Source organism: Emydura macquarii, unplaced genomic scaffold (genome assembly GCF_026122565.2).
Source record: "Emydura macquarii macquarii isolate MOO-44397 ecotype Brisbane River unplaced genomic scaffold, CSIRO-AGI_Emac_v2 contig_2676, whole genome shotgun sequence".
Lineage (NCBI taxonomy): Eukaryota > Metazoa > Chordata > Testudines > Chelidae > Emydura > Emydura macquarii.
In genome coordinates this window covers 31,573,356-31,589,304 of record NW_027132813.1, presented here as the reverse complement: position 1 = coordinate 31,589,304, position 15,949 = coordinate 31,573,356, and the positions used below count along the sequence as shown (strand labels likewise).

At 42.8% G+C, this 15,949-nt stretch overlaps 1 protein-coding gene and 1 pseudogene across 2 annotated transcripts in view; one reads left to right on the top strand and one right to left on the bottom strand.

Annotated features, from left to right (window-relative positions):
* Positions 1–15,949, top strand: part of ASB3 (ankyrin repeat and SOCS box containing 3) — a 115,519-nt gene that overhangs the window by 35,253 nt on the left and 64,317 nt on the right. Inside the window, exons 1-3 of one of the 2 annotated variants that reach the window (XM_067565137.1) lie at positions 215–953; positions 2,059–2,270; positions 4,898–5,056. In XM_067565137.1, the coding sequence (XP_067421238.1) occupies positions 2,075–2,270; positions 4,898–5,056 (355 nt within the window). In that variant the 5' untranslated portion in view covers positions 215–953; positions 2,059–2,074. Of the gene's footprint in view, positions 1–214; positions 954–2,058; positions 2,271–4,897; positions 5,057–15,949 lie in introns of those variants that run through there. The other variant, XM_067565136.1, reaches the window with a different exon arrangement.
* Positions 13,787–15,444, bottom strand: LOC137164464 (E3 SUMO-protein ligase ZBED1-like; annotated as a pseudogene).

The following is a 15,949-nucleotide window of genomic DNA, read 5'->3' as shown; positions in this document are numbered from 1 at the left end:
TTGTCTACATTAGGGAAACTTTGCAAAAATGTCCCACTCTTGCGCCAGTTCAGTTCCATTACTGTTAGCAACATTGGAAAGCATAGTGTAGACAAGCTACTGGGTTCAGCTGGTGTTTTAGGGTTTGTCCACATGGTGGATTTATTTCAGACTAACTGGCATTTTTTCAAATTAAAATGGGCTGCATCCACACAACTCAATTCTTCTGGCCAGTTAGTGCAAAATGGATAATACACTTTATTCATTTTGGAAGGCGTTAATGTGGAAAATTGTGTGTAGTTAATGTGGAGTTTATGTGGATGCATCTTTATTTCAGGTTAAATTTTCAGTCCTCCCTGATAGGTATTCCACACTGCATTGCTTTACCGACCTGTTGGCTCACCTATGTGCCCTCTACTGTTCAGAGGTCATGATGACTGGATGTTATTTCCCTATTTAAATGCTATTGTGCAGCCAGGAACACTCCGTTTGTGATTACATGCTCCTGGAATATTACAGCAGTGGTATAGCCTTGTGTGTCTGTGGGCAGCCATGCAGAGGTCATGAATTTTCTTGTGATCTAGGGAAAGGAATTGGTGCAATCCTGCCTTAATAGCAGCCATTGTAAAAAGAAAATATTGACGTATATAGCTAATCAACAAACCAGGGTCACTCTTGGGACTTGGCTCAGTGCCATGACAAAAGGAAAGAGCTCTGTGAGAATTACAAAAAAGACAGAACCAGAACCTGTGGCAGTGCTCCAATTACCTGCCCCTACTTTGAGGAACTAGTGACAGGGAGGCCACCATCAAAGCTCAGTCTGTTGTGGAGAACACCAAAGGCACTAAGGAGAACATTGACCCATACTTTAAAGCGGAGGATTCCTTTAAGGCCAGAATTTCTTTCCCATTTAAAAGCCCCAGTCCAACCTGGAGGAACAGATATGTGCAGTCCTGGGGAGGGGACTTTTGCATGTAAGTATTATGTGCTATGTTACAATAAAAATTTATAGTTTGTTTTAACATATGTTGTTCCAGGTGCCTGATGGAAGTCAGCAATATGGGCGGTTGGAGAGCTTGGCTTCTAGCCCCCACACCCGTTTTACTCAATGTAGTGGCTGTGCCAGGGAATTCTGGCTCTGGAGGGATTAATTCCCTGGTTGCAGGGCTGCCCACTACTCGCAGCTTGGAGTGCCAGGCTCCCTGCTGGCTGACAGCTCTGGCCCCATTATTCCGAAGTGGAAAATGTCAGAGGTCCCTGAAAGTCATGGAATCTGTGACATAATCTTATCCTTACCTATGAGGCAAGGAAGTACGATTATCCTAATTTTTCACATAGTGAACTGAGGTGTAAAGAGACTAAATGATTTGCCTAAGGTCGCACAGGACATCTGTTGCAGAGCCAGGACCTGGGAATCTGGGTCTTTGAAGTCTCAGGCTAGCATGCTAACCACTGGACCGTCCTTCCTTACCCTTACCCATTTTTATTATATCACCTGTGTCATGTCTGTATATCTGCCTTGAGTCTTGAACGAGATTCATGCAGAGCCTAACTGAAATCTGTAGGGTGGCTCATGAATGGAATGGTCTATCTGTCTGCACTTCTAACTGCAGAATTGAGCCAATGGATTGTAGATTGTAGATTCTTTTGGGCAAGGGACCCTGTCTTGACTTGTTAAAATGAAGTATGTCTTGAGCATTCAAAAACTAATTAGTGAAGCGTATGAGAAACGGTAGCTTTCATTCAAGGAAAAGTGCCAAGTACATATTATCATCCAGGGATGGTGTCAAGATACACGTTTCAAAACAATTTGAAGAGAGACTTTAAATGTCACTGAAACACAAAGCAAAATCTTATTTTACAGGATTGAAATTGTGTAAATACTGCCTTAACTCCATTAATTAATTAGATTAATTTGTGTAATTAATTAGATTAACTAGTTAATTAATTAGAGGGAGTCCACATTAGATGAATGGAACTGGGCAGGCCTGACGATCTTGGCTCAAATTTTAAGAATATGTTGTCTGCTGTAAATATAGACTTGCTGGACTAATAGTAACTTTTTTGCTCTATTCTCAGAGTGAGCTGTGGAAGGATGGATTTCACAGAGGCCTACTCAGACAGATGCTCCACTGTTGGACTTGCAGCTAGAGAAGGAAATGTCAAAAGATTGAGGAAACTAATTAAACAGGGATACAGTGTTGATGTTCCTGATAACAGAGGGTGGATGCCAATCCACGAAGCAGCATTTAACAACTCCAGTGAATGTTTGAGGCTGTTAATTAATGCAGGTAAGGAAAACTTGATTAAAATAAGGCAGTTTATTTGTATTTTCCCTGCTCACTTCTCCTCTTGATAAATATACTTTAACATAAGGTAAACCAACCTCATTCATTTTCTGATTTCTTTTATGAATTTAAATATGGTTATGGTGAGAAAAATGACAATGCATGATAAAAATGGCACCTTCCTACTCAAGGGTAGGCATACTTCACGGGTGTCTTTGAAATATATATTCTTACTTTTCTAGAAAAGAAGTTTTTCTCTACTGTTAACCCTGCTGAGCAAGTTCTGAGATCCCAAGGAGGGTTTGCACTGCTGAAGTAGTAACTATCTTATTATATTACATACAAAACCATATTAAAAGAATGTTATTTAGGTTGCAAAGCCAAGCACTCATAAGTTAGGAAATGCCAGATTTAAAGTTGTCTGTGCAAGAATAGACCTATTTGCTTCAGATGGAGCAAGAAATGTCAAACATTCTGTTTAAGTGGGGGTTTGAACGTAGGCTTTCTGTGTAAAAATTAACTTCACAGTTTTCTGGGTGTAAAGATCAGGGTTAATATTGTGGGATGGAAGGACTGGAAAAAAATAAAAGAATAGTAAGAATATTTCTAACCCAACTCCCCATTCTGGAAAGAGAGGTGGCAGCTCAGTAACTTCAGAACTGGGAGGTGTGTGTGTACATATCTTCCACTACGTTGCCTTGCTTTAAAGGGCAGCCTGACATTTACACTTAGACTAATTTATAAGTAACTTAAACACATCTACCTAATATAGTGTATTGGATTTTCTTAACATAATTAGTATTCTGATGTATTTGAGTGGTCCAAAATTAGTGTGAAAATCAGTAAAAACCTAATAGCTTTTGTAAAACCTGGGAATTTTTTGTTAAAATTGGTAAATACCAAAAATGAGTGCCTTGTGCATAGCAAAAAAACCCACAAAAACCCTACTAAGCTGTCCTATGCGCTAAATGGAAGAGGTTCCCAATTTGGGCAACACAACAAAACGTCTCCATTAGGAGCCTTAATTCCTATGGTTCAGGACTGTCTGCTATCCCTAAAGAATTCACAGCTACCAATCAGCTTCATCAGGGTACAGTTAACAGCAAAATCAACTAATCATCCTCTCATTCAGAGTCACACTCTACTGTTTCCCACTCTACTGTTGCTAAATTTTTCAAGGGCCTCATTTGTGTTTTCCCCCAGTCTGGGAGCTCCCTCCTTCCTGAAATCTCAGTATAGTGTTAGCTAGTTTAATGGTGAACTCCTTTTGAGCTCTGAGCAGCTTGTTCTTCAAACCATTTCTCTACTAAAACTACCTTTTTAGTTGCTATACATCAGCTCAAAGGATAGGGGAAATGCATGCCCTCATGGCTAGTCTATCTCATTACACTGTTACATAAAGACAAAATGACTTACCCTAAATTCTTACCAAAAGTTATCTCAGATTTTCATTTAAATTTTGTGAGTCACCTACTGGGTGTCTTTCCCAGTCTCCCACTCAAACCAAGGGGTAGCCAAACCGGACCTCCTTGATGTAGTTAGGACTCTCTTATATCAACTCATCGGAAAAGACCCTTCAGGAGCTCCTCAGCCTGTTTGTAGCATTTGCAGATCGGGTTAATAGTCAGACAGTATCCATCCAAAGTTTGTCTAGATCAGCTGGGCAATGTGTGTGTCAAACTTTCTAGGGAGATATTGTGAGCTTCCCCTCTATTTTAATGGGTTACGATACCACTCATCCAAATTCAGCATGGCTGTCCCTTCATCTGATGGAGAGGGAAACAGGCCAAATTTGAGTAAATGGCATTGTGACTTTGCACACATGGTCACAATGCCCACTAGCACTCCTTGATGCTGAAACTGAGAAATGCTGCTCTGAAAACATTGCAGATAGTAATGTGTAGGGGCTTTTAAAAGGTTTCCTAGCCTGTGCACAGTTAGACAGCAGGATCAAAGGACTGAGTCCTTTTATTAATGGCCCCAGTTTCATCTAGATTACATTGGAATGTCCCACTTTATAAGCAGGGTGATGGGAGACTCCAAATTTTAAAAAAAATAAAGCTGGGGGAGGAAAGATTCCAAAAGGTTGAGATCCCCTGGCCTAGACTGTATTAAATCATGCTGAGGGATAACTGGTTTAGATCCACCCATGCATGTTAGAATCCATTCCACAAGGGCTCAGGTAGCTTCTGCAGCTTTTTTGAGAAGGATTCTTATTTCTGGTATTTTCAGGGCAGCTGCGCGGGAAGCAGTTTACACTTTCAGCCAACACTGTTCCTCAGCTGAGACCTCAAAAATCTGATGCCTGCCTTGGCAAACCTGCAATCATTATTTAAATAGGACTTCTAGAACCAACCTTCTGACTATGAGGTCACCTCTTGCTAGTCATCAGAAGTTGAATCTTTTGTGCCTGGGAGTGGGGGGTTACAAGGGCATCCAAAGCACAGACATGGCCCTAATAGACAGTGATGGCCAAAAAAATCCTGCCTTGCATGCAGGGGCTGCATGTGCACTAGAAGTAGAATCCACATGGATAACACTTCTTGAAGAATCAGTTCCTGTAAGGTAAGTGACTATCCTTTTTAGAATTTCATGTTGGAAAAATCTTTTTTAATTCTCCTTATTCTTAGCTCCATCTGATAACTACATAAAATCGAAGACATATGAGGGTACATGTGCATTACATCTTTCTGCAAATCGTGGATGTTTGGAAAGTGTCAATGTTCTCTTGGAGGCAGGAGCTGATCCAAATGATGTTACTTGTGAAGCACCTACTCCGTTATTCCTAGGTGATGTGATATATTTATTTATATATATTTTAAACTGACAGGGGTGGATATGTAGAAAAAAGTCATGGTATTACCCCACAATTCCATCATTGTCGAGCATGTTTCCTATTATTTTGTAGCCTGTGTAGTGACATGCCTTTGATTCTGAAATGGAGACATGGCTGAAAACTTCTTTAATCTTTTTCCTTTTCTCTGTCAATGCATCTGCTTCAAATAGTGTTTTTAAAGGGGACCCACAAAAGAAAAAAAAATGTATTTGATTCTTTTTGGTTTCTTTGAAATGTGAACAAGGACTGGAAATTGTATGACTCTCTTAAATTTAAGTAGTCTTCATTTCATTTTATTCCTGCCTACTCTTACGTTGGAAATTCAAGTCGGTCCACACTTACTCCTAGAAGACTATTACAACTTGTGTGTGTTTGTTTATACTATTAGCATACTGATCTTTTTGGTCTATGGTAGGGGTTTTTGGCAAAAAATTTCTGTCATTAAATTGCTAACTTCAGTGTGGCTCCTAGACAAGAGCCTTTCAGCTGCCAGCATTTTTTAACAACCTATCAATTAGACCTTTCCTAAGCTGAGTTGGACAACCTGGTATTAAAGAGTCAGTGGCTGCAGGATCCTTGTCTATGATAGTGCTCCTACCGTCAATATTAGTCATGGAGCTCTGCTGGAGTTAGCAATGGCAGGACATTTTTGCTAAAAAAGTCCATATCATAACCACAGCCAGATGACTGGAGGACTAGTAAACTTATGAAATCATAGGAGTATAGGAGAGAAAAATTGAGCAACTGACAGGAGTGGAATTTTAGTCAGCCTTTTAAGAACTTAAAAGGCAGACTAAAATATATATATTAGCTTATTATTTATTATTATTTTGTGTTTACACTACATAACTCAAATGCCTGATAAGCTATTGGGAGAAAGTATTTCTCTTTGTGTAAGGTTCTGCACATTCATTTTTTCAGTTGAGATCTGTTCCTATTCTAGTCTGCCACAGAGTCCTGTAGAAAAATAGGGAAAAGAGAGCTTAATGTCCCTGATATTTCTAAGTTTAGTAAAAAGGCCATCCGTAAGGAGTTCTTCAATCATTCCCTGTAATTGACAGCCATGATTTTGCCTTCTCTAGATTACCTGATCATTCACATCATCAACTCACATGCCTCTTCAGTCTCCACATCGAACATGCAACCTTAACTCTGTTCACAAACATCAGCTATTGAAAAAACATAACATCCCATACTTCTTCACTACATCAGCTAAATAAAACTATTAGAAATATTACAAATGAAAACTTCTCAAAATGATACACACTGTTACAGACTATTTGCACTTAAAACAGTTCTTTCCATTTATAATCCTGTAACACAACACTTAAATATAGCTATCAGTTAAAAAAACAACAACCACAACCCATGTCCTGCACATTGACCAGCTATTTCCACAAACAACAATTTAACATTCTGAGCAATTGTAAATCATGCATTTCAAGCCATTCTACATGGTTACAGTTAAAAGTTGCATGTTTTTTGTGGAAGTGGAGGCACTTATGCTATGATGTAGGTATGGTAACATGGAGAAAGTGAAATCATGGCTGTACATTGCAAGGGATAGCTGAAGGATCAGGGCTTGATCCTGGACCATTGAAGTCAGGAACTGGATCACACCTTTAACAAGGGATTTCCTGGCTTTTCATGTTTGTATTGGTGGAATATGAACCTGAGCAACTGTTACTGATTATTTTTCCTGAAGGTATTTGTATTATTTATATTTCTCAATCAATCTGGAATATGTTTTCCACTGAAACAGAAATTCTTTTTTGGCTATTTTCCTCAATATTGAGATCTGACATTTTGCAAGTAGTGATAATCTATTAATACTTCATTTTTCCTGTCATCTTTTATTATTTTGCTTTCTTGTATATCATTGGTTTCTTTCTTTCACTTGTGTTATGTGAGTCCATTCTTCAAAAAATGCACATTTGTAGGGAAATCTCATTATCTCTTGAAAGTAATTATGCATATAAGTTCTTTCTGCAGTTGTAAGAGAATCTGACTGTTCACATACTGAAGGGAGTAATTTCTGTCTCTCTTTCATTTGGCACTTACTAGTAGATGAATGCTCTAAAAAAGTCTTACAACCAATGTCTGTGCCGTGGCAACCCTACAGAGAAAATAAACATTTCTTTCCTCTTGTTAAATGATTGGTTTGCATCAGTGTTTTGAAGTATTAAAGATTATTTTTGACTTTGTAAACTTGTAGGTGTTTTGGTGGTCTCCCGGGGTAATGTATTGCAGATGCACAGAATTGTAGATTATTATTGGATTTGGAGGATAAATATTTTTCAGGTTTGTTGTACATACATTAATTTATCAAGAGTTAAGTTTGTTCATCACTTGTGGGCTAGCATGAATTATTACTATGCTCAAATACACTCCTGTGATAAAATGGCAGTAACTCAGACTACAGGAGATTTTCCATAATAAGACCTCTAAAGTCTAATTTGTTGTTTTATAGTGGTTATTAAGAGTTGGATAAATTCAAAAACCTTATTGCCTATTAATTGATTCGGGAACCAGGTTTTTTAATTTGTCAGAAAGTTGAGGCTTTTCATCCCAATTACAAATTGCATATGTTTGATTATAATATTAGCATACTAATTAGAAAAATAATTTAGTTATATGAGGCATTTCTTAGGAATACACACAAATGAAGGAGTGGTTACAATAACATCATTAATGCTTAATAAATACAATATTGTTTGGCAAGTGGGTACTTGTACTGAACTAAGGAAAATATCAAGTTACATAGTGTGTTGAAACAACTTCATACTTGGTCTCATACTGACATGCAAAAGCATCTGCCTTAACCTTGCCTTGCCCAAACTAAGATCACCAAGCTGTTGTTTAAACATAAGTTTATTGTGAAATTGTCTGCATACTTGGGATTAACATGTTAAAGATTTATTTTATATCTATAGCTAGACTTTTTAAAGGAACATTTTTGACCTGATTAAATATCTATATTATTGTCATACTCTTTACCCAACCAAACATAATAGCCCAAAGGACCTATTAAGCTCTATTTGATAGAAGACAATTTACCCATCAGAGTATACATTACATAATTAGTCTGCTTTTAAAATAGGAATTTAACCCAGTAGGAGTCATAGTTGTTAATTGAGTTAGTCTCACTGTGCCCATGTGTGGAACATTATCTAATGAAGCATAATGGGATCAAAAGATTGGGGGGAGGTGGTCTGTTTTGGAAAATACTGTGATATGAAGGGGTCTTAAAGAAAACTAGGTCCAGGAAGTACCTACCGTTAGAGCACATATTGTAAAAGTCCTGAGTAAATTTCTTAATGAATGCAGGCGCCTCTTGATGCTGCCTTTTTAAAAAGACAAAATGCAGGGTACATCAGGCATTGCCTGTTTATAAGCCTTTATCTCTCTCTCTTTTTCTCTCTCTCCTTTTTATAACAACTGAGTCACTTACTCACTTAAAGAAAATGTGGGGAAAAAAATCTTTGAGGCGTTTTGATGCTACAATGATGAAAATAGTATAAATGCCTAGATATGTTAGATTGGACCAAAAGATAGGCTAGAGCAGTGGCTCTCAATCTTCCCAGACTATTATATCCCTTTCAGGAGTCTGATTTGTCTTGTTTCTCCCAAGTTTCACCTCACTTAAAAACTACTTGCTTACAAAATCAGACATAAAAATACAATAGTGTCAAAGCACGCTATTACTGAAAAATTGCTTACTTTCTCATTTTTACCATATAATTATAAAACAAATTGATTGGAATATAAATATTGTATTTACATTTCAATGTATAAATATATAGAGCAGGAGAAACAAATCACTGTCTGTAAGAAATTTTAGTTTGTACTGACTTTGCTAGTGTTTTTAGGTAACCTGTTGTAAAACTAGGCAAATGTCTAAATGAATTGATGTACCCCCTGGAAGATGTCTGTGTACTCCTGGTACATATGTATCTCGGGTTGAGAACCATGGGGTTAGAGGTTACATAGTGACTAGATTTTTTTTTTTTTATTTTTGTTTTTTAAAAAGGGGAAAAGAAGTTAGATTTGGATGTATTTCAAAATCTCCCACAGATTATATTGGACCACTGCACAGCAAAAGATACCACAGCACCCCTCTGCTCAGGCAGCCCTGGGATGGCCTCAGGGCCAGTGGCCACCCCAATGGCCTTATTGAGGACTTTGGGGGCTTCCGGTGGGGCCAGGTCCACAGTCGTTCAAGTCGTCTGGGGTGCAGTCTGCACCACCGGTGCCAGAGAAGGGCCATCATTTGGCCTCCGATGACGATTAGGACCCCCAGGAAGGGACCTCTGTTGGGGCTCCTCATCAGCGGGAAGGGATGCCACCACCCACTGCGCCCCTCCAGTCCTCCTCCTCTTCCCCAGATGAGCTGGTCATCCAGGGACCATCTATGTCCCTGGATGGTTTCAGGGCACATCAAGAGCTTCTCAAGAGGGTGGCTTCCCAATTTGGGGTTGGAGGCGGAGGAGCTGAAGGAGGCGTCAGACAATCTCTTTAATGTCCTGGCAACGGCCGCTCCAGCCCGGGTTGCCCTCCCCATGTATGAGGGGGTATTAAAGATAGTGAAGGCCCTGTGGCAGACCCCTTCATCAGTGGCCCCTACCTCTAAGGAGTCTGAGAAATATTATGCCCCGGCCAAAGGATTTGTGTACCTTTTCACCCTTCACTCTCCTGGTACCCTGCTGGTAGATGCTGCCAACCAGTGAGATAGGCAGGGACAGCCCGGTTCCACGCCCAAAAATAAAGACAACAGGAAATTGGACCTGTTTGGGAGAAAGGTTTATTTGATGGGAAGCCTACAGTTTCAAATTGCCAATCAGCAGGCTCTCCTGGGCAGGTACAGTTTCAATCTCTGGGACTCCCTAAAATGCTTTGTGGACGCTTTGCCCCAGGACCAAGCACTGGACTTTGGCACCATCCTGGAGGACAGTATTATGGTGGCCAGAGCACCGCTGCAGACGTCTTCGAATGCAGCAGACTCGGCGGGCAGAGCCATGGCCTCCGCTATCTGCATGCGCAGGTGCTTGTGGCTGCAGTCCTCGGGTCTGTCCCAGGAGGTCCAACAGTCCATCCAGGACCTCCCCTTCAACAGGTCGGCCTTATTTTTGGACCAGACGGATGTGAAGTTGCATGGTCCGAAAGACTCCAGGGCCATGCTCTGCTCCTTGGGTCTTTATACACCACAGGCCTCTTGGTGCCAGTTCCATCCTCAGGACCAGCCACAGTGGTTCATGCCCTACAGACAAAGGGACAGAAATAGGGGATCTCGGATACGTCGACCAACACCAGGGTCCTCCTCAGCCCCCCAGCCAGGGTCGTCGAGGCAATCCGGTAATCAAAGGCGGTCATTTTGAAGATGCGCCCAAGGACAGCGTTACAGCCTATTTCCTGGATCCCCCCCATCCCTTCTTGAACCACCTAGCTCACTTCCTGTCCGAATGGGCCAAGGTTACTTCGGACTGCTGGGTCCTTGGCATAGTTTTGGCAAGCTATGCCCTCCAGTTTGCTTCTATCCCTCCCAACAACCCTCCCTCCCCGTCCGTCTTCAGGGACCCCTCTTACGAGCAACTCCTCATGCAAGAGGTAGAGATCTTTCTCAGCCTGAGGGCTGTAGAGGGGGTTCCACCGGACATGAGGGGAAAAGGGTTTTACTCGAGGTACTTCCTCATCCCCAAAGCGAAAGGGGGTCTAAGGCCTATACTAGACCTGTGTCATCTCAACAAATATCTCAAGAGACTGAAATTTTGCATGGTCACCATTGCCTCCATCATTGCCTTCCTGGATCCAGGAGACCGATATGCTGCCCTCGACCTAAAGGACGCATACGTCCACTTTTCTATTCTCCCCAGCCACAGATGTTTCCTCCATTTCGTGGTGGCTGGTCTCCACTACCAGTTTGCAGCACTGCCTTTCCTTGGCCCCAACGGTGTTTACAAAATGTATGGTGGTAGTGGCGGTGCACCTGAGATGCAAGGGGGTCCAAATATTCCCCTACCTGGACAATTGGCTAATCAGAGGCAGGTCCAGGGCTCGGGCTCAGTGTAAATCTGATATGTGCCACCTGCTGTCAGCTGGGCCTGCTAATAAATGAGCAGAAGTCCACATTAACTCCGGTGCAGCGGATGGAGTTCATCGGGGTGGTCCTGGACGCTTCCCAAACCAGAGCTTTCCTGCCCCAGCCATGCTTCGAGGAGATGTTTGCCATTATCGCTCGTCTGCATCTCTGCCCGACTACAACAGCCAGGCACTGTCTGCAGCTGTTAAGCCACATTGCGGCCTGCACTTATGTGGTGAGGTTGGCTTGGCTAAGACTCAGACCACTTTAGTCATGGCTCACCTCGGTTTATGCCCAGAGCAGACATTCTCTGGACCCAGGTGGTCACAGTCCCCCACCAGATCCTGGCCGCACTAGACTGGTAGCGGAGCCCCCAGGCAGTGTTGAGGGGTGTGGTGTTAGAGGAGCTAGTCTCCTCGGTCACTCTGGTATTGGACGCCTTGGACTTAGGTGGGGTGGCCCATATCAGCGCCAATCTCAGCACACAAGGGGTATGGTTGAGGGGGGAGAGGCGCATGCACATCAACATGAGAGAGTTACGGGCTGTTTGCTAGCCTGTGGACTGTTCATCTGCTTTATTGCAGGGAATGTGATGCACGTACTGACAGACAATACAGTGGCTATGTATTACATCAACTGACGGGGGAGCCTGTTCCTTAGCCCTCTTCAAGGAAGCAATTTGTCTGTGGGATCTGGCGGTGAGACACAATTTTCACATAGTAGCCTCTCACTTCCCTGGAGCGAGGAACAATGAGGCAGACTGCCTCAGCAGGTCGTTCTTACCCCACCACGACTGGAAACTTCACCCAGATGTGATCTCTATGATTTTCCAATGGTGGGACTCTCCCCAGGTGGACCTGTTTGCGTCAGCATGGAATAAGAAATGCCCGAAGTTCTGCTCCCTCTGCGGTCTGGAGGCTGGGATGCTCTCTGATGCCTTCCTGCTGCAGTGTTCGGGGAGCTTCATGTATGTGTTTCTGCCCATTCCTCTTCTTCACAAAGTCCTGCTGAAAATCAAGAGGGACAAGGCGGACGTTATCTTAATTGCACCGGCCTGGCCACGCCAGCACTGGTTTAACATGCTGCTGGACCTATAGATTGCCGCCGCTGCCGCCGCGCCCCACCCCCCCTGAAGCTACTGAGACGGCATGATCTCCTGTCCCAGGACCACGGTTGATTGCTACACCCGGACCTGGACTCCCTACACATCATGGCATGGAGGCTCCATGGCTGAGCTCAGATGAGCAAGCCTGTTCGGCTCAAGTCCAGCAAATCCTGCTGGGTAGCAGGAAACCTTCCACACAAGTCGCGTATTGGGCAAAATGGAAGCGATTTACCTGTTGGACAGAGTCCCAGAGAATTTCGCCTGGGTTGTCGCCAATACAGGTGATCCTGGGCTAGTTGTTGCAATTAAAACTCCAGGGACTAGCCATGGCCTCCCTGAAGGTCCATCTATGGCTACATCGGCGTTCCACCAGCCTTTGGAAGGGAGATCAATTTTCTCCCATCCTATGACCATTAGGTTCCTGTAAGGAGTGGAGAGGCTCTATCTTCAGGTCCGTCACCCAGTGCCTCCCTGGGATCTCAACCTGGTCCTCTTGTGGCTCACAGGGCCCCCCTTCAAGCCCATAGCTACATGCCCTTTACTGCTGCTATCATGGAAGGTGAACTTCCTGGTGGCCATTAACTTGGCAAGGAGGGCCTCCGAGATTAGGGTGCTGACCTCGGAGCCTCCTTATATTGTGTTCTGTAAAGACAAAGTTCAGTTGTGGCCACACCTGGCCTTCCTGCCTAAGGTGGTTTCCCAATTTCATTATAACCAAGATATTTTTCTCCCTGTTTTTTTTTTTTTCCCCCAAACCGCCTGGTTCAGAGGAAGAGAGGAGGTGGCACACGCTAGATGTTAGATGGGTGTTAGCATTCTACATTGAGTGCATGAGACCGTTCCGGAGATCTACGGAACTCTTTGTCATGGTGGCTGATTGGATGAAGGGCTTACCTGTTTCTGCCCAATGCATCTCATCGTGGAAAACTTCCTGCATCAAGTTCTGCTATGAGCAGGCAAAGGTGCCACTTCTGGGGATAACCACTCAACCAGAGCTCAAGCTTCGTCCACAGCCTTCCTAGCGAGAGTGCCTGTGCAAGACATCTGCAGGGCTGCTATCTGGTCATCTGTACACACCTTCACGTCCCACTACGCCATCGTCCAGCAGGTGTGGGACAACGCAGGGTTCAACAGAGCGGTGCTGCAGGCAGCTCTTCCGTAACTTTGGGCCACCTACAAGGTATTGCTTGAGAGTCACCTACAATGGAATGGACATTAACAAGCACTCAAAGAAGAAAAGACGGTTACTTACCTTGTAACTGTTGTTCTTCGAGATGTGTTGCTCATGTCCATTCCATGACCCACCCCGCTGCTGAAGTTGGTGGCAAGAAGGAACTGAGGGGGCGTAGGGCCAGCAGCGCCTCATATACCACAGCATGTGTGTGGGGCTTCAGGGGGCGCCAAAGCAAGCCCTATGGGTACTGATAAAGGGAAAAAAGTTCCAGTAACCATGCATTGAGGTGTGCACACACCTACAATGGAATGGACATGAGCAACACATCTCAAAGAACAACAGTTACAAGGTAAGTAATCGTCTTTTCACATGGCACCGTTGCAAGATATTTATGTGCCAGATATGCTAAACATTTTACGCCCCTTCATGCTTCAACCATCATTCCAGAGGACATGCATCCATGCTGATGACGAGTTCTGTTGGGTAACGATCCAAAGCAGTGAGGACCGACGCATGTTCATTTTCATCATCATGAGTCAGATGCCACCAACAGAAGGTTGATTTTCTTTTTTGGTTGTTCGGGTTGCGTAGTTTCCATATTGGAGTGTTGCTCTTTTAAGACTTCTGACAGCATGTTCCTCATCTCGTCCCTCTCAGATTTTGGAAGGCATTTCAGATTCTTAAACTTTGAGTTGAGTGCTGTAGCTATCTTTAGAAATCTCACATTAGTACCTTCTTTGCATTTTTTCAAATCTATAATGAAAGTGTTCGATTTAAGAACATATGCTGGGTTGTCATCTAAGACTGCCATAACATGGAATATATGGCAGAATGTGGGTAAAATGGAGCAGGAGACATACAAGGAGTTCAGTCACAAACCGGCAGGGCTCAAGCAGTGTTTCTAGCTTTTGCAATTTTTCAAAATCCTTATCTGTTGGCACTGATAGATTGTGCTTTTGAAGAGCTAATGTGGCTATGATAGCGGCTTTATTGCAAAGCAGGTGCTGAATCATACCCAATGTGGAATTCCATCTGGTTGAAATATCTTGTACAAGAAGTTCTTGTTTCTGTCCATTTGCAGCTTATTGTATTTCAAGCTCTGTACTGTTAGTTGGACTGTGTTTTAAATGACCCACAAGTTTTCTACATTTTGCCAGCACATTTTCAAAGCCACCATCACTGAGCACTACTGTAATGGATTGCTGCAGACTGTGAGTGATGTATGTCATGTTCAAAAGGCAAACGATTGGCTGCTGCTATCATATTATGTGCACTGGCCGTACTAAGTGTTATCTTCTCTTGAATATACCATTCTTTTGCAACAGCCAAGAAATGCTCTGCGTATGCTTCAGCATAATGTCTCTTTTCAATATGCATTCCAGTTACAGCAAACGACTGCAGTGTCCTTGCCGCATCAGTCAGGTGTGTCATGACTCCAAGATAGCTGTGATTGCTCAAGGATGTCCAGAGATCACCAGTCAAAGCTATAGCTTGTGTATTTTTCAGATGCTCCAATTTTGTAGTTTTCTCTTTGTCATTTCGGTCATGTATTCTTGATGCAGTGGTTCCTCGGGAGGGCCGGGTGTATGACTGATTGGAAGATGCAATCTGAATATTATCTCTTAGCCCTCTGTCATTTACAATGTCGAGAGGTCTGCAGTTCACAGCCATCCACTTGGCAATAGCGTTGGTTAAGTTGTTGTACTTTGATCCATGTGCTTGTAGTGATCTTGAAACTCTGTAATTGTTCTCCGTTGCAGCTGGCTGGATTCATTTGCTGTTGGTGAGCTATCTCTAGCACAAAATTGGGAGGCAAAAGCATGCTTAGCATGTAGGTGGTACTGCAGACTTCAAGTACTTCTATGGCATTGGAACTCAGCCTTGCAATAACTAGTGAGCCATCTTTTTAGCCAGAGAATTATCCAGAAATATTTTAAAAATACACTTCCCATTCAAAAGACTTGAACTTTTGCTGCTTTGCTCCATTGACTTTTACTGATAGAAATGTGCCAATGTCTGAAATAACTCAATACATTCTAAATAATCAATATTTATGTCCTGTTCAAAAGAGTCCTTGCTGTGGAAAGCTGGAAAGATTTTACCTCAGGATTTTTAGCATTCAGCAGGTGAGTGAATTGTGCAGGAGGCTTTTCTTTTTTTTTTTTTCCCTCCTGCTGCTGCTGGGTTAGCCGATACATACAAAATAGGATACATAGTATCTCCGTTAATGGAGTCTTGGCTTCTTGAAGGGGGAAGATTTTTTTAATCTCAGAAAGTCAGTATTCTGGAGATGGGAGGGTTGTGAGTCGTGCAAGAGAAGGGTGAATTCTTGATGCTGCTGCTGCTGCTGCTGCTGTTGGATTGGGTTTCTGAGCTCTTCAGGCTCGCCTCCTGTCTGAAGAGGAAGAGAGTTTCATCTTAGAAATGTGCATTTAGTGTTTGAGGGTTTGGGGGGGAGGGGGAGAGGGAGAGCAAGCAATGACTTGTGCAG